This window comes from Plectropomus leopardus, chromosome 7 (genome assembly GCF_026936395.1).
Source record: "Plectropomus leopardus strain MGB_pleo_1.0 chromosome 7, ASM2693639v1, whole genome shotgun sequence".
Classification (NCBI taxonomy): domain Eukaryota; kingdom Metazoa; phylum Chordata; class Actinopteri; order Perciformes; family Serranidae; genus Plectropomus; species Plectropomus leopardus.
The window spans coordinates 10531966-10551236 of record NC_142182.1 but is presented as its reverse complement, the minus strand read 5'-3'; the positions used below and the strand labels follow the sequence as shown (position 1 = coordinate 10551236).

At 40.3% G+C, this 19271-nt stretch overlaps 1 protein-coding gene across 5 annotated transcripts in view; it reads left to right on the top strand.

The window, feature by feature from the left end:
- The window catches only part of shank3a (SH3 and multiple ankyrin repeat domains 3a), a 250840-nt gene that overhangs the window by 215334 nt on the left and 16235 nt on the right, over window positions 1-19271 (top strand). For all 5 annotated transcript variants that reach the window (XM_088079899.1, XM_088079900.1, XM_088079901.1 and 2 more), the window contains 4 exons: window positions 6333-6408; window positions 10220-10302; window positions 13052-13176; window positions 14377-14512. In XM_088079899.1, coding sequence (XP_087936025.1) covers window positions 6333-6408; window positions 10220-10302; window positions 13052-13176; window positions 14377-14512 — 420 coding nt within the window. The remainder of the gene's footprint in view (window positions 1-6332; window positions 6409-10219; window positions 10303-13051; window positions 13177-14376; window positions 14513-19271) is intronic.

Below are 19271 nucleotides of genomic sequence, written 5' to 3'. Positions count from 1 at the left end.
AGTAATGTAGTAGTAAGTTTCTTGATAGGATAGGAATATTAAATGAAAAAAAGCTGTTTTGGTGACTTTATTTATGTGTGGAGTAAAACGTAAATCTGAATTCAGAATAGTGCCAAGGCATGTTGCTTCAGATTAAATCTCAGGAGCCAGATGCACAATCTTGCAAGACAGTATATCTCTTTTAGCTTTGGGGCCAACTAAGAGTGTCTAGTTTTACTGTCATTTAAATTGTACTGCAGATATTCCTAGTGGTCAAGAGCAAAGGGCATTGTCATCCTTAGGGTCTAGCAAAATGTATAGCTGCATATCATCAGCATAACTAAGAAAATTAAGTTCATGTTCCCTGAAAATATTAATAAAAATAAAACAGAATTTAGGGACTATTATAGATGTGTTTTGCTCCTCAGAACATGTTATCTCCTTCCTCTGGTCTGTGCATTATTATTCATGTCCAGCACATTTTTTAAATTTTATTTATTCTTTATTTATCCAGAAAGATCTCTTCCTCCATGGAGTCCTTAAAATAACTCTCACACCCAAGTATTTCCACATGAGTCTCATGAGCCCCTTCAAGAGGAGTGAAGAGCAGCATCAGTTGCTGTCAGCCACAAGAATTTGGTTGATTTTTCCTGCAGGTCCATACATAGTAACTTAAATGATAGGATAGATTTGTCTCATGCACGAGTTACCTCCATACCTTTGTGTTTGGATGTAACATAAACTGACCTGCAGGTGTGAACACAGCCTGAACATACAGTGTACTTGCTTGCTTGCCTGCTGTGAAGTATTTTGACCAGCAGGTGCCCCTAGTGCATTCCTGAGACCTTGGATGCTCAGTGGCTGAAAAGCCTCAATTCTTTAGTAAGTCTTTTACTCTTTTTTTAATATAACCCACATTTGCTGACATCAGAAATGGGACATTTATCTCCTCCTTTTTAAGAGAGAATTCCTCCCAGGAAAGACCAACTAAGCACCAGGTGTTTTGAACAGAAAAAGATGTAATGAGTTTGGGTGTTGAAGTGATTGTTGCTGTCATATCAGAAACTCAAGAAATTCAGATTCTATCTTATCCATCGTATCTATCTGTCTGTCCATGAGCAAGCAGCTTAAAATAAAACTTTTTTACATTTTTCTACATTTCATGAGCTACACATTGTTTTTCTAAAGATGCCATTGCTGAGATCTGTGTTTTTGTCACCACATGTAGCTTCTACAGTCTAATGAAAATGCCATTCTTCTCAGATCTCTCTCATTAAACCACATTCTGAGGTCACCTCCTAATGTGCACTCAGAGGCAATCGTCTCTCAGGTTGTTATCAGAGGGAAATGACCTTCCTCCTCTCCTCGCTTACCTTCTCTCTCTGTGTGTTTACAAAGTTTTTGGCTTTTTATTTGTGTTTTTCTTTGTCTGAAAAACAGTTGCTCTTTCAATATTGTATTAGCAGTTTGAAGGGAAACATTAACCAAATGTTTTAATTAGGGCTGTCAAAGGATTATTTTTTTTAGTTTCAATAGTTAATAGCAATTAATCACATTTTTATCACATGTTTACAATTCCATTATTTTTCATTTCAAAACAGTTTTGACGTCCATATTAACAAGGTAAAGCAAGTCTTACCAGACTGTCTTGATTAGAAATTTAGATATCTTGAGATAAGAGGTCCAGGGACCCCAATGAAATGGCCATGCCATTTACTTGCCAAAATGTATAACTATTATATCTATAACTATTTATAACATGGTTGTTACAACTGGATTCTAGTTTCATGTGATACCAGTGTCATCAATCTGGCTTTAAAACTCAGCCCAGTACATGATTTTAAAAAAAAAATCCCCTGTTTTGTACAAACTTTAATCACATCACGATTTACAAGTTAACGCTGTCAGCACTAGTTTAAATATCTCCAAACTACACCACTATGTTTAAAGCCATCCAACTGCCATTATTGTCATGGAAACTCCATATAGGAGGAAATTATTTGATGTGACTGTACAGTAAAGAGTTTACTGAGTAACATCCAGCGAGATCATTATCGTTTCTGTTTTCTGAAATCAAAGTGCATTTATCTGCCCCTCTGACAGGCCAGATGTTGTTACTCTAGTGCAGATTGCTTCCCCTTGTTCAGGTCCCATCTGGTGCGAAACCATATTCACCTGTGCTAGAAAGCAAACAATAATAATAATAATAATAATAATAATAATGTGTGTGTGTGTGTGTGTGTGTGTGTGTGTGTGTGTGTGTGTGTGTGTGTATATGCACGCGTGTATATGCACGCGCGCGCGCGTGTGTGTGTGTGTGTGTGTGATAGATAGAAGTGGAGTTTAGGTTATCTGTGCTATCAGGGCCCTGCCTTTAGATGCTCCTGGGCTGTACAAAATAGATGACAACTGTGATGAATGAGCTGCATTTCATGCTCTTAGACTGCATCTGGTATCACATGGTGTGCACAGTCTGCACGCACGCGCGTGCGCGCGCGCACACACACACACACACACACACACACACACACACACACACACACACACACACACACACACACACACACACACACACACACACACACATGCATATACCGGTCAGACACACACAAAATAGTCTGAGTGTGCACATTCACACTTACCAACTTCCAAAATTATCCAGCATTTGGCTGATTTTCTTTTTCTTTTGTCCCTTTCTGAAGTGAGGGCTTTTTGATGATGTGTGTGTGTTGCTGAGTGAGCACTGTAAAAGACAGACTCTAAATGTGCAGAAGACAATTGCTGACTCATCTACAACTTTCTCCCCAAATATCACCTCTTCTTTAATCTCTTCTTCCCTTTGACAACCAGTTCTAACAAAATGCCACGTCTTTCCTCCCAAGAACGGACGTGGAGTAACCTTCTGATCCAGACAAAATACCAGCCAGCTCTCCACTCACCTCTTGTTTCCGCCTTACCTCCTCTGATAACCGCTAACCTCACAAAAACACCCACTCGGCTTTCACCTTAATTACAAATCTCCTTCTTTGATGTTCACACACTCCTTGATCAATCTGCTGTTTTTCCATGTTTTCGTGAGGAAATGCTGCTCGCTTTCATGTATCCGCTTTCTCTCAACCTGCCTTTTCCACTTTCCATGACCGTAATCTTGCACATTTCATGTCTTTGTGCAGTTGTCTTAGTCATCCAGGTTGCTTGTCTGGCATCAGATGGAGCTCGTTACACTGTGTGTCGTTGGTGGAGTGGGTGGATTCAAAGGTCTGGACTCAGGCAACCAAGATGTCGGAGCAAATTAAAAACAATTCACAGGTCTCCTTTTGGCAGCAAAGAAAGCCAAAGAAACAAGATCTGATTGGAGGGAAGGGATGGTGACACCACTTATCTGCTACTTACAATGTTGCTATATAACATCATTACCTCGGCAGGTTTCCAGCATACCTTTAAACTCAGTCCAGGGAGGTGGGTGCCAAAAGGATGCAGGAGATCTTAACTACATCCTCATCCAAAGGGATAAACTCTAGGAAATTTTGACAAAAGATAACTCAGATTTTGCACATTCATTTCCCAGATTTTACTTTTGTCCACTCTCTGGGAACAGATGTGAACTTGTTGCATTCAGCTGTGGGCTGTTTGTGTGGGTGGATAGAGCAGTGATCGATAGCATAGTAAAGGCAACACAGTAGAGAGGTTTCAGTAAAAGACTAGTATCCCTAGTAGTATCCCTTGAATGCAAATGATGTTGAAACTGGTGTCTCTTTTGTGTTTTCATTGCGCATGTTTATGTATTCATCTGTTGTTTTTTTTTATTTAGTTTTGACTGAATTTTTTGTTTGCTTATTTGTATTGTGTGGCAGTTGTATTTGTCTTGTTTTGTTATTCTTGTAATGATGTTTTATGTTGCCCTCTTGGCCAAGCTGCTCTTGAAAATGTTTTCAACTATATTAATCGACAGACGACATTCCCGTCTGTAGGAGGCTGTACCGGGCTGAGTGTTAAAGTTACTTGTATCATATGAAACTAGAAGATCTAAGGAATCCACTGATATAAACCATGTCATGCTGGCTTCTCAGTAAGGTTGCAGAATGACCCTCCAAAGTTAGGCTACATTTTAGTGATGGAGGACTGGCATGGCCATTTAACAGGGGTTCATTTGACCTCTGACCTCAAGATATCCAAATGAAAATGTATTCAATTGGTACCCATGAGTCTTCCCTTTATGGACATTTCCACTTTATGTTAGTTCCATACAATGTTTTGTTATCATTTGATTTCTAATCATGAAAATATTGTAAGATTTGCTTTACGTTGTCAATATGGACTTAAAAAATGTTTAGCACAATAATGGATTTGAAAAATGCGATTAATTGTGATTAACAATAGAAAACAATAACAATAGAAATTTTGCAATTACTCCCTGTATTACTGATTACTGCAGCAAAATTTTGAGAATCACGTTTTCTCATCCTGATAGACACTGAGCCCAATACTTGATGTTGACATTCAACAGCAAATTGAACTGTACCTGCACTGCAAACATGTGAAACTGTTTGTAGCTGATAATCCATGAAAATAAGAAAAATACACCACCTAGCAAAAAATAGTTCAAGACAGTGCAATTAGATCACCAAAAGATTTTTTTTTTTTTGACCATGAAAAATGTTTCAGTGCAAAATTTTCCTTTCAACTAAACCAAAAGTCATAACATCGCAGCCAGTCAATGACTCACTGACCAATTCACTGTGATTCTCTGGGAGGACATGGGTTCGTTATGGAACAGACAGAGCTCGGTTTTATAATAAAGGGTGCTTTCATTAAAACAGCCTCCTTCCTGTGACCAGGGCATGTGGAGTGAGAGAAGAAGAAAGCTATGCATTTGCAATCATGCTGAAATAAATAAATGTGTAAGAATCAGATAGACAGAGATTTTCTCAGCAGAGTGGAGAAAAAAGAGCACAGCACAAGTAAACAGGATTATAATCGGCGGGCAGATGAGGAAAATTAGAAGACAGGTGAGAGAAGAAGAGCAGAGGGTGACGGTTCAGAATTTGGAGCGGGCTGCTAAATCTTTTATATTGTTTTTGCCCTTCTGTTCTGTCACCAAGTGTCAGTGGATGCAGTTATCAGAGCTTGAAGTTGTTTTGAGCTGACAGTCTGTCACTCACACACACAGTCAGACGGACAGGCTGAAGTGGATCTGAGGATACCAGCCACTTCAAGTCTGCTCACTTACTTTGATCTCTTTCCCTACAAGTCTCTTTCTTTCTCATACACACTGAATAGCTCAAAGAGCTTGATGTATTGCCTTTATTAGATAGCAGACAGTAAAAGTGACAGGAAACAGAGAAGCAGAGGGAGACATGCGACCAAGGTAACAAGCCAGACTCGAGGCTTCATGCCGTGTGTCTCACATCACCACCAGGACGCCCCTTGCTCTCACAGCTTTGCCCAATTAAGAGTTTCTGTGTGGCCTGAAAGGTTCTTGGGGTGTGCAGTCAGCAGATTGCTGCTTAGTGGAGGTGCAGTGTGTATTATTGGGATGGGGAGAGGGCATCGATCTCGATCAGCACTCCCATAGGATAAATCCACCCACATGCTGACAGGAACCACACGCACTGTACTCACACACACACACACACACACGATTAATTGAACTCAACACTGTTCCCATTCTAGTGCATTTGCCTGTTTTAAAAAGAAAGACTTTCAGGGCCGAATTATGCAATTATTTTACTGTTTCAAAAACAAAAAATTACCATGGAACAATTATGCTCTGGTAGGTTATGATAAATGAAGCATGTTAAAGATAATTACTTCTCTGTGGTAGCTTAATTCCTCTCTGTGCTAACTGAATTAAATTTTTTTGCTTACATTTTCATATTAACATGCAAAGAGCTGAGCGAAAACAGCCTTGACATTTTTGGATTTTTGTGGATTTGTCACTAGCAGAAACGAATATTTCCCAATAAATAAACCTTCCTCAATCATTTTTAAGAAGTGCATTCCTGGTATTCAGCTCATTTACCCAATTATGAGACAAAATGCCACAAGACCAAAAACACTAGCAAATGTGGCTGACCTTGCTTTTGAGACACTTTTCACTTCATACCTTTAATGACGTGTGGGTAATTAAGGTGCCCCTGTGAAATCAGAATAATTTAGTCAAAATTTGATGGTACTATTATTCACCATTCTGTGTAAGGCCTTATAAGTAAAGCAAAACCAGGAGTGTTTTCTTGTTTTTACAGCAGGTGTTCTTATACATATTAAAAGTATCAGATGAATAATTGACTTTTAAGCTAATATGAAAAGGTGTATCAATCTGAAATTATAAAAGTATTTAATCTGTTTTGCAGAGACTCGGGAGGACCGCACTAAGAGACTGTTCAGACACTATACTGTTGGATCCTACGACAACTTCACCTCATACAGGTACAGCCTCTTTCCTTGAGTTAACATGCCACTGCAATGTGCAGGCTGTGTTTATTGGTGTTTACTGTGTGCACAAACTTTATTGATCATATCACAGGGTGCTTCCTTTCGTGAACAGGGGTAATGGAGTCCATGTGAGAAGGTGTTGGAGTGCTATGGAGCTGCTGCCATCTAAAGGCATAAGCCTGCTAGTGCACTCAGTTCTAATTGTCAAATTCTTACAAAATTGTGTTGCACGGTTGATTTTTGCACAGGGCACACACATGCATAAAAAACAGCACATGCATGCATGTGGGCACATTTATATGATTTGCCAGGATGCTCTCATTCAGTCTTGTTGCTTTTTTTATAATTTGACTCTTGTCTTTCTTTTTGCCGTCTCCTACTCAAGCTGACATTTATTGTGTAGTGGGTGTCAGTGCTCCCTCTCCTCTAAATCAGATTTGTTAGCCGAGAGTGGAGTAGCGAGCTATGTTTGGTTTTGTTATGATGCAAATTCTGGCTTTAATGCCACAGTGTATCAGTTTGAGACACAGTGCTAGTCTGAGTGGGCATTGTTTCCACCCACTTTCTCAGCCTTTTATGAAATGTCAAGTTCTTGCATTCTAGGTATTAGTTAGATTAAATGTCGTCTCTGTTACCAGAGCTCCAGGTTTGTAGAAATAACAGTACCACAGTCACACTAGCCTGTGATAGTGTAGGTGTAGCATAGTAAGTATATATTTGTACAATCTTAAACCAAATATAGTTTACTGGAGAAATAGAAACTGAAGTAAATTTCTTGTCGTTTTCCAGAAGCGGTAAAAACACTGCACAAAATCACAGCTGGGTACAACTAAGAGACTGAGGTTTGAAGGATCAGATGCAACAGAATGTCTGAAATAAACACCAGGCCAGGCAAGAGGCAAGAGGCCCAGGGAGCACAGAAACTTGGATGGGTATCTGAATAGCAGTCTGAGGAATATAAGAATCACTAATATTAAAGGACAGTTTTGTTTTGAGGAAACATTTACCAATTTTAAATCTTACATCAGTGTTTTTTCTTTATTGAGTTATGTAGGCGGAGAGAAGTTCTGAACAAGGACAGTGAGCTTATTGCATTAATGCGGCATTTTGGGGCATAGAGCAGAGATGAAAGCGTGGTGGATAAAAGGTTTAGGACTGAAACAAAGCATCTTAGTGATGCTTAACCAACACAGCTTTCTGTGCATAATAATTGGTGCAAAAGTGGATGGAAAGCTTTTTATGAAACAAAACCTTTGACCTCCCTCCTGCAGAAAGGTTTGTTACGGGTCTCCTGGCTCCAGCAGCAGGAGCTCTGTGTTCCCGTGGTAAGTCTGAGAGGGTGGAGTGTAACTAAGCTAATGGAGACTGCAGCCGCCTACTGAGTTGCAACCTGAACACTAGCTCTCCACAACAGCCTCAGCTGTGGAGTAGGATGACTGGTAATGCTGAAATTCACAATACAATACAAAACTTGTGTCAAGGTGTTCAGGCTGTAAACTGGTGACAGTCAGAGTGTGGTGTGAAAAGACTGGAACATAGTAGCACAGCAATTTATTGTGGTGTTCTGTACATCAAATTTAAGTGATGGAAAATTGTGTGGGATTTAGGAAGACATGGCAGATATTTATTATAATAAGTATATTTTATTAGAGTGTCTTTAACTGAAAATAAGAAGCGTCGTGTATTCATTACCTTAGAATGAGACGTTTTTTCTACATAGAGATTGTCGTCCATGGAGACCGCTATGTTGCTCCATCATGTTTCTACAGTAGCCCAGAATGGATACAGATTACAGATAGGACCATTTGCGTTTTCTCTTTGGCCACCATAGTTAGCAGACCCTATATGACATGCCAAACAGCATTGAAAAAACATGGATTTTTAACTAAAAACTGCATCATTCAGTGTTTTTACTGGTTTAAATCAATGGGTCAGTTTGTATTAGAGAGGAAGAGACCTCTGTGGATAATTCGGCTCCCGGCAAAAACCTCCTGGAGGTTGGATCCTAAGTTATCAGAGATAAAAGTTGACCAAATGCTAGCAGGTGCCTGTTAGTAATAAGACAAACAGCCTTGGAGAAACATTGACGTGCAGCGTGAATCAGCTTTATTCAGTTTCTTATTTGGCTTTAGTCACCATGTCTATCTGTGTTGGAGAGGAAGAGACATCTGCAGAAAAACTGGTTGCAATCCACAGTCTTCACAGCTAGGTGCCACTAAATCCTGCACACTACTCCTATAAATACGGCATACTCAATCCACCTTTGATAGTTGTTTAATCGACATCGTTCGCCATCATAAAAATGTAGATTAAATCAATTAGAACTCATACTTGACCCCTTCCCTGAGTGCTCTCAGTGATTCAGTTTGATGAGAGGGATGGTTGGTCTAAGACTGGATTCACACCACAAGTCTCGATTCCCAATTCCGATTCGTTGCCTATATCTGATTTTTTTTGACCGCCTACTTACATTTACTCTAAAAAGTGACTCAAATCTGATATCTGCATTTACACCATCCTAAACCTCGCTTGAAACATAGGCATGTAATGTAGCGTGGGCAGGAAATACAGCTATTGCCACTCCTGTTGGTTTCTGACTTCCTTCTACTTTGCTTTAAAACTTTTAATTTTCCACTGGCACTCTAGCTTTGAGCATTTAAAACCATGCTGTCCTATTTGTCCCAATTGAAATGTCCTCATAAAGGTTTTTGTTACAATACAAACCCTGTATTTTTGCCTGAACAGTTTCTTTGCCCCAAAGGCTTAAAAAACAGACAACCTCCGCATTTGACCACTGGCTTGAGCCCTCGTTCATCATTATTATTATTTTCTGCTTTCCAAGCACATGTATTTACATCATTAAAAATGCGCTCACCGATGCATTTTCAATTAGGTACGAGTTGCAATCACAGGGAATATCCGACCTGTCTGCTTAGACTGCAGACTCATTTGAAAATATCCGAGTTGTATCTGATGTATTTCCACATATGAATGAGGATATCCGATCTTGTGCTTTTTTTCTGCTTACATGTTCATGATACATATCAGAGTTGTGCCACATGAAAAATCATAATTGGGTCACTTGAACTTTGTAATGTAAATCCAGCCTAAATATTCTTTGCACACACATCCACAGATCATGCTGATAATCGCTTTGCTGCTAAAGACCGCCTTACTAACTCAGCTTTGGTTGTGGCTCACAGGCTTTGGACACAGACGCAAGGTTGAAAAAAAGAGATACATGTAAGTGTGAGCAGAGCAGCGCAGGTTAACACCATCTAACAGCCTCTACCCCCCGACACTCAAGAAAATCAGGCAGTGATGAAGTGCTCACTTACTTTTTCCTCCTATTCCCCCTATCATTAGTCAGGGGATAATATTGCATCTTAGCCATCTCTGTCAGTTTCTTTAGCAGGAGCCCTCCTCAGCTGCATTCTCATCGGGGGGATCAGCCAGAAGATTGATTCACTCTTAGGTTTTATCCCAAAGATACTTCAGAATCACAAGGACTCTCTCTCTGTCATCTGCTCTCTCTCTCAAAATACTTGTGCAATCCCCAGGAATCCTGAGCTGTGTTTGCTTGCTTGGCTTTTGTATTAACTGGTTAATTGGTTAATAGGAAAGGAAGAATAGGTGTCTGTGGGTGTGTGTGTGTGTGTGTGTGTGGGCCCTCATCTCCTCCCACTTGTCACCCCCCCGATCAACCCTCTTTCCTCTCCTGCCCTCCCTCTCGCCCCTCTCTCTTTGTGTGTGTGAGGATGGTGTTGGATTCATACCTGCTCTCTCTCTGCTCTCTCCTTCACAGTGACTATATCATAGAGGAGAAGAATGCTGTTTTACAGAAGAAAGAAAATGAGGGGTTTGGCTTTGTCCTGCGGGGAGCCAAAGGTGAGGCACAGACACACACACACACACACACACACACACCGACCTTTGCCAAAAATGTTCACACTCACTGCCTACCTGTTTTCATCGTGTGAGAGCTTTGATGTGAGAAATAGTTTGTTGATCTGAGTCACGGAGTAGGGCTCAGTTTGTGTTGTTACTGTGTGAGTCAACAACACGACCAGCTTTGGTCAACATTCAGCTTGTATACTCAGATGCACTCTGTGCGTGTGTGTGCGTGCGCGTCTGTGTGTGAGAGTGAGTGTGTAGCCCCTTTGGTGGCGTCATCCTTGGCTGAGCTGTCGGCTAGCTGTCCCATCTGTTTCCCACACATGGCGTTCAGCTTTAGTAGAGACGCACTCCTCTCTCCCCTCCTCTCTTATTGCTCTCATCTTTGCTCTGTCTCTCCTTGTTCTCTGCTCCTCTCTGGCTCCGCTCTCCTCCACCTCCTTCACATCCTCCCGGTCCATTATCCTCTCAAAATACTTTAAATTTCAAACCTCTCCGAGTTTTAACCGATATCACCCCCTCTACTCATCTCCATCGGCACAAATTCATTTTACTCGTGCACGTGCCAGCTCCCTGCTCAGGCTGGTTACCATGACAACCCCTCTCAGGCACCTTGCCGGGAGTCTGAGTGTGCTTTACTGCTCCATCACTCACTACCATGGATCTTGGCTCACCCTGCTCTCTTTTACTCACTCTGTCTTTTACTCCCCAGAACCCTCAAATACACACACACACACACACACACTCACACACACGCGCGCGCGCGCGCACACACGCCCGCGCACACACACTGTGCTTCACTTAGTGGTCCTCTGAGAACTCTCATGTGTCAGTGATTTCGTTGGATTCGTTCCAAGATTAAATGGAGTTTGTGGTGCCGCACTCACTTCACAAAGTGTGCTTGTGTACAGTGTGTGTGTGCGTGCGTGCGTGCGTGCGTGCGTGCGTGCGTGTGTGTGTGTGAGCCATTGTTGAGCCATACATGCAGTTGTGCAAGTTTGGGAGCATGTGATTGCCACTTCAATAATATTGTTGAGGTGCCGCAGGCAAAAGCAGTGCATCCACTCTGGGCTATTGCTGCTGAATATAGACCAAGGAACAGAACCACACACAGTGGAAATTTATTAATTAAATCATTTTAGTAAAGCTCAAAAAGAAGTTTTGTAAAATGTATCACTGCTTCCAAGGAAATTAAAATAGAGCAGATTTAAACCAGCAGCCAGCCTTTTTCTAAATATTATTTGCTGCATGTAATAAATGTTCTGTTTATGATCCCATTGTGCTCACTGGCAATCTCATTTGCTAGAAAAGCCAAAATGAATCAAAGGAAGCCTCAGATTTCACTTAAAAGGATAGTTCTGATTTTTAAAGTGGGGTTGTATGGGGTACTTTTTCATTATCAGTGTATAAGCCACAGTAGATGTTGGCTGGTACGCCTCCAGTTTGGAAAAGTGGCAACAATGCCAACAAAAAATGTACTGCTGAAAAGTATTTTAGCCACCTAAAAAAGTCACAGCTAAAATAATCAATAACAGTCTAAGTTTATATTAAAAAAAAACATTTTTTACATAACCTTTTCCATATGTTACATAATCATTGTTTCTTCAAGAAATCAAATTTTATGACATGATTGTGTTTAAGTTACTTATCCACAAGTACACTGCAGTCATATATCCTTGTCATCACACGAGATATTGTATCCCCTGCCACACAAATCTATACATGCTTAGTACGCACATACACACAGACATAAACGCAAGACACAAACACACATCCCCGCCGGATTCCAACCCACAGACACATACGTATATACATAAATACAAAGGCTCACACGAAAATGCACACAAACACAGACAAAGGGTTCCTTAAGTTTGCTGGGGGATTTGCGACTCAGATCTACAGGGATTTATATATTAAGCTCCAGATCTTGTCAAATTGTTTCTCTTTGTTGCTTTCTTCTGACATTGTCCTTTCAATACAAGGTAATATTTAATTACATTTTTCATTTTTGAAGTTTGGGTGCTTCCGTGATTTTTCAGTTTTCCAATATGAGCTTCTTATAAACTAAAGACTAAAATAGAATTACCTGTCCTGTTAGGTTCTTTATTTTACTGACATTTTGAAAAAGACATTTTTTTGTAATAATGAACACAACTGCAAGTTGTTGAAATCTTTTTGTCAATATCCTCCCAAGTTTTTCCAATTTTCTCACAATACTAAAAGGCATGTATGAGTAAGTCTCTCAAACATATGAATTTTATCTCTACTGTAATATATATTCTTGTCATTATAGCAGTTAATGACTCTAGTTCCCGATCTTTGCTTTCCTCAAAGCCATCAGACTCCATTGATAAAAACAGTGTTTTGGCTCACTGAACACATGAGCTGCTGGTCTACTGCTTCCTTGATCAGTTAGTTAGTTCGTGTTGTGAGACTTTGATGAATCTGAAGCCCTTTTAAACGTCAAAGTCACACAATAACACAGATAAACTAACTGATGCTTTCTCACTAGAGTCTGGTTTTGAAGAGAGCAATATAACTGCCCCATTTCCCTTTCCAAAATCGCTGTCTGACAGCAGGGTAAAGCAGTGAACACAATCTAAATATAGAGTACACTTAAACTTCTATTGATGTTTTTTTAGTTTGGTTTTGTGGCTAAAATACTTTTTCTTCGTACCTCATACCGTACAACCTCACTCCTTTAACTGTTCTGAGTTGGTTTACATTCCTTATATCTTCTCAGCTGAGACACCCATTGAGGAGTTCACCCCCACGCCGGCGTTCCCTGCCCTTCAGTATCTGGAGTCTGTGGATGTGGAGGGAGTGGCCTGGAGGGCTGGTCTGAGGACAGGAGACTTCCTCATTGAGGTAATTAAGGACAGCTCTTCACTTGCTTCCTCTCCATCTGTATCCATCTAATTACGGAACACACTGGCAATGTCCCTGAACAGAAAGGAAAAACGAACAACGGCAGGTTTCTGTACGGGCCAGTGATGCATTTGTGGATATGATGCATTGATGGATTTTTCCTGTGTGTGCAAAATGGTTTTGTTAGAAATTTGTGATAATTTGCAACTAATGTATGAAGCTATGCAAAGCATCTATTTTCTTTTTTTATTGAATAGGATACTTTGATGCCATTTATCAATGTACTTTTATTGTTATTTTCTGTAAAATGTTAGTGTAGCTTCTTTTTTTTTGAGTGGTTGTTGGTTTTTTTTTGTTTGTTTGTTTAATACCTCTGTGTCAGCGACGGCCCTGGCCAGTGGCTTTATGTTTTCTGGTTTTCCATCCATCCCATTCTTGTGATTACAAGAACACCTTTTGGAAATTTCTTCAAATTTGGTACAAATGTTTATGTTGAGTCATGGTTGAACTGATCAGAATTTGGTGTTCAAAGGTCAAGGTCACTGTGACCTTGCATCTGTCTTATTTTTGTAAACACAATATCTGAAGATGGCCTTGAGGGAGTTTCCTCAAATTTGGCTCAAACATCCACTTGGACTCAAAAATGAACTGATAAGAATCTGGTGGTCAAACGTCATGGTCACGGTGACCTTATACAACATGTTTTTGGCCATAATGCAAAAACCCTCAAGAAACACCTTTAAACTGTGCAGATTGTATAGATCTTTTTCGTGTGAAGCATCCATGTTTTTACAGACATGGATGTAAACTGTAAGTGCAACTTGACTGGTGCGCAGAGACAAACCAATGCATCTTTTTATTATTGTTTGTTGTTTTCAAGTTAAAGGGGAGTCACCCCCCCCCCTTTTTTTTAAATTCATCTGCGTCTTATGCAGTTTTTAATTGCATGCAAAAAAACTATACTGTACTGTACTGTACTATACTATACTATACTATACTATACTATACTATACTATACTATACTGTACAATATTCAGTAAATAGAAGATATTGATGATTTGCAGAGAATTACATAAGGGTTAAGTGGCCCACTCCAACTGACCAAAATTTAGCAACTATTATGCTTTTCATGTCACCAGAATTGCTCAGAAAAGGATACACCGGCATCTTATTCTGTCTTTGTCTGTGCTCCTTTCTCAGGTTAATGGGGTGAACGTAGTGAAGGTTGGCCATAAGCAGGTGGTGTCCTTGATCCGGCAAGGGGGCAACAGGCTGCTGATGAAGGTGGTGTCTGTCACACGCAAACCTGAGTCTGAGGAAGTCGTTCGCAAGAAAGGTAAACATTTTAACATCTATTTTAAATTCATATTTCTACCAGTGAAATATTGCATTTCACATGTGCTACATGTGATATCTTACTTTACATATACATTTCCGCATGTCAAATGTCACAAAAAGCAGTGTACCTATATTAAAATCACATGAAATGCTACTTCATATATGTGCTTTTTGTAGCTTTTATTAAACATATTTACTACGATATACAGTGATTTAAATATTACATGTTCCACTAATGATATAATAATGACCTAATTAAACTTTATTGTGCACTCTTAAGGATTATAGCATGACACATAATTTCTCATAGGATGTCTCAGTGATTTGATAATGAATTTTATGACTGTAATCTAATGGAGACGTATGTTGGTTTCATATTACAGAAGACTTAGGAAGATATGTGTGTGTCCGTTGTCAAGGTGATTTCTACCACGTTTCGCTGCTGTAAATTCATGTGGTTTCCATGTCAACCACAGCTTGCCATTACTCAGCTCCCACACAGTCCTGGCACTATGACCCCAGGACTGTGTACACTGCAAGTGTGTGTGTGTCCGGTAGAGTGGTGTGTGCACCTCCTTTGCGATTATTGTGATACAGAGACAGTGATAAATGGGTTTGACCTACTTTCATCGGGACAGTACCGTATCAACTAAATCCTGCTACTCAGGGTCTTATGGTCTTTCTTAATCTCCCTCTGTCTCTGTCTCTGTCTCTGTCTCTGTCTCTCCCTTATGCTTGTCTCTTTTAAATCAACCCACCTCTAGAAATTAGCCATTATTCATCTAGCTATTTGAAGCTTTGTCTTTACTTGATATATTTGTGGTATGTACAATTAAACACATTTTGACAAAAACCGAAAACAACAAACATCTGAACTAAAGGTTCACTTGGTACCGTTTCTAGAGCTTTGAACTGCTTGTCACAGTCTTTCTCAGCAGATTGAGTTCACTCAAATGTCATAATTTATTCAAGCAAAAGTCAGACATTTTGAGAAATATGCTTAGATGAGATGATCAATACTGCTCTCATTTCTTTTGGTTAAATATGAAGCTACAGCCGGCAGCTGGTTAGCTTAGTTTAGCACAAAGACTGGAAACAGAGGAAACACGCTGGCTCTGTCAAAAAGTAACAAAATCCGCCTACCAGCATTGCTAAAGCTCATTAATTAACACATTTCATCTCATTTGTTTGATCCATACAAAATCCAAACTGTAAAAATGACAATTTGCCGTTTTACGGGGGATTATGTGTTAGACGATTTCTTTGCTCAGTGAGGCTGCCAGCCGACCAGACGAGACTCTGGGTCTCTGCTCTTACTTGTGTGTTCTGACCAAGAAATAGTCCACCATATAAAAGGTATTTGTCATTTTCACACTTTGTTTTTTGTGTGGTTTAAACAAACAAGAATGTGTTAATTATTGAGCTTAAGGTGCTAGTAGGCACATTTTGTTACCTGTGGACAGAGCCAGGTCTACTGTTGTCTCCAGTTTCTTTATGCTAAGCAAATGAGAGATCTATCTTATATAAATCTACAAAAATAGAATCTTGACTCACTCTTTTGTATCTTTTTTGTTATGTCCAGCACCTAGTATTTGACTGTTTTTGGATGTGCGTGCTGCAAGACTTTTTTTCTAAAGTATCTATCTTTTTAACTAACTATCAGCAAGAAAACAAATAATTTTGTTTACCAAAATGTCTAGTATCTATTTCTTTGTTTGTTTGTTTTTTTTTTACTTGTTCTCAGTATAATTAAGTCATTTGTGTAATATAGGACAACTATGGTAGATGTATTGGATCTACATAAAATAATATTGCCATAATTGCTTTTCTTTAGAGTGCTTTTACCTTGGTGGTTCTTTTTTTTTTCATTTATTTTTGCATTTTGTGTCCCCAAGTCATTGTCTTGTTGCCTCTATTAAAGTTGCTTATCTCTGCTGAGACCACAAATATTAAGTCAAGCAAGTTAGGCTGTAAAGACAATGTCTGTTACGTAGGGCTGGGCGATATAACGATCTCGAAACAGGATCGCGATAAAAAGTTTATGACGATGATAAACTATAGTCATTTTTACTCAACATGGATAGACCTAAATACGTAGATTCAAACAGCTTGCCCGCTGTGCTGTGTCATACAGCAGAAGTTGTTAGATGTTTGTCTGTCAGCAGCAGAGGGGAATAGGCGTCACAGTACACACTCATTTTCACTAGTTTTAGTTTGTGTGCTCAGGTGAGTACGCTCAGGTGAGTGTGCTGTGGGACGAGCTATGGTGTGCAGCGCGAGGCCACAGTGGACGGCTGAGTCAGGACACGTAAGGAGTGCATTTGTAAAGATAAAACTAAGTTTTTTGGCCTTTGTGGCGATGGTGATAAATTTTACTGCTGGTATTGAGAGAAAGTCGGAGAAAATAGAGGTCATTATTAATGCGACAAGGAGGTTTCTGTTTCAGGAGAGGATGTAGCTACAGTAGCTGTTGAGAAACGCTTTTAGGCTCTCTCAACCAGCCAAGAAGTAGATCAGATATTTTAGAGAGAGAGCGGGTCAGGAAGGGTTATTGTGATTATTGTGGAGACCTTAGGTTGAATCCAGTAGGTGGCGGCAATGTGACTTTATGGACGCCACCCAACAGAAGAAGAAGAAGAAGAAGAAGAAGAAGAAGAAGAAGTGTGCCGAGGTGAGGAGACATTTAAAACAGAGTGCCGGGAGAATGCCGTGTGGAGTCTTTCGACATAACGAAAAAAGGGGGAAAATGAGGAGCAAAGCGGTGGTGAAGGTGTAAGGTGAAGTATAAATCAGGCTGTCCTTAAAAACAGAAGAAACTGGATAAAGAAAAGCAGGGTTTCGCCCAGTGTATAATTGACGCAGCATGCTGCTATACCTGACCTGATCTGACCCCCCGCCAGGCTAAGCATAGTTTATTTTTCTTTCCTTTTTTTGGTCTTTTTTTTAAAGAGGTTTATAGACTCCAGTTAGTAAATATTTAGAAAGCTCAACAGCAATATCGTTTGGTCAATGTGAATATAGCGCTGTGGGCTACCATTTGGACATTATCAGGGTACTTTAAAGCAGCATTATCAAATTATATATCGTGATAAATATCAATCAATATGGGGAAAATTATCATGATAATATTTTTGCCATATCGCCCAGCCCTACTGGTACGATTCCTTTATTGAAAATCGAAGAAAGATGGACAGATCGATTCAAGTGCTGAGACACAGTCAGTGCAAACAGCTGTAGATAAAATGGAGAGCGTGTTTAGTGTTTCAGAGCCCAGAACAGAATTCTTCACCCCTCTCTCAAACTTCTCCTAAATGTCGTCTTTTATTACATCCTAAGATGTGTCAAACCCTCTCCTGCCACACTGCCCCTCCAGTAGGACTTTGATGGGACTCTGCATATTGTGCTGCACCTTTGCACAAATGCACAGGCGTATGCTCTCAGTAGCACTCATACCCAGAGACTTTCAGGCAAACACACATATAAAACACACATTCTCTGCACCATGCAAGGCCTCACTACTGCCACTGTTGCCATGGTGACTACACTGCATGTTTGAATTAAGCATTACATTACAGCAAAAGCATCTCTCTCTCCCTCTGACTCTGTCTCTGTTCCTCTCTCTTGCTCCGTCTTCCTCCGTCTCCTCTGCTCCCTGCAACTGTACCAGAATGTGCAGACTGGTGAGGAAATGAGGATGTTTGATACGGACTGTACCCAGGATGGCGTATGTACACCAGATCTGCAGCTGCTGACGGCAGCAGGACAGTTAGGCTCTAGTAAGGCACTAGGGCATCTGTGGGATTTGGAGATCTATCGCTTTACAGTGGTGCATTGAGTGCTAGCTGGTCGATCTCGTATTGAGTGAGCGGATTTAGCTCTATTGTGGGGTAATGATAGGGAACTTGGATTTGTAATAGCACGTAGAGACTGCTGCTGTATGTTGCTTTGTGATCTCTTTACAGCTGCATGGCATTACGCTGTTACTGCAGACTTAATATGCTTAAATACATAAACACATTATTTTTGATTTGGTTAATTGCAGTGTTTGTTGTAACCTGATTTTAAGCCTTTTATTGAAACCTGTGACTCTGTCGTTTGTGTTTGGAGCTAACATTTGTTAGATATGTTGTACTGCTTTGAGTGGGACGATAACAGCCCAGTTGCATTGTGTGTGTAGTAGGATTGGGAGGCTCCCATGGGCTTTTGGGTATAACGTCTGCAGCAAATCTTTTTTCTTAGCTGTTGAATTTACCGTCATCCCTTCGTCTGTCATCCCACATGTCATTATGTCCTCCCTCTGGGAGTTTTCTCTGTGTATCTGTATGTGGTCCCGCATGTGGGAGGATGTGCATGTGTGTGTAAGCCTGTGTGTCAGCGCATTTCTGTCTGATATACACCTGCTAAATTCCAGACAGGCAGCATATTAAAAGTAAGATGGACGACTTTCTCCCTCTCCTTGCCACTCTTATTTTACTCATTCTGCCTATTGTGGCAGACAAATTCAGTTGTTCTATGTGCAATGGGAGGATTCAGAAAGCCAGGGATGCTACAGAGTGGACCGAGCTGTACATTTACTGCCTCCGGGCTCCTCAGTGGAGAGGAATTCTTCCAGCACAAAGACTAGAAAATTGAAAGTCTTGAAGACAGACTGACAAATTTACAAGCCGTCGGAGCAACAGAAAGCCAAACATGAAGAAGTTGGGCTCCAACCGCAGCTTGAACAAGGTCCTGGTCAAGTGTGAGCAGTCCAGTTCATC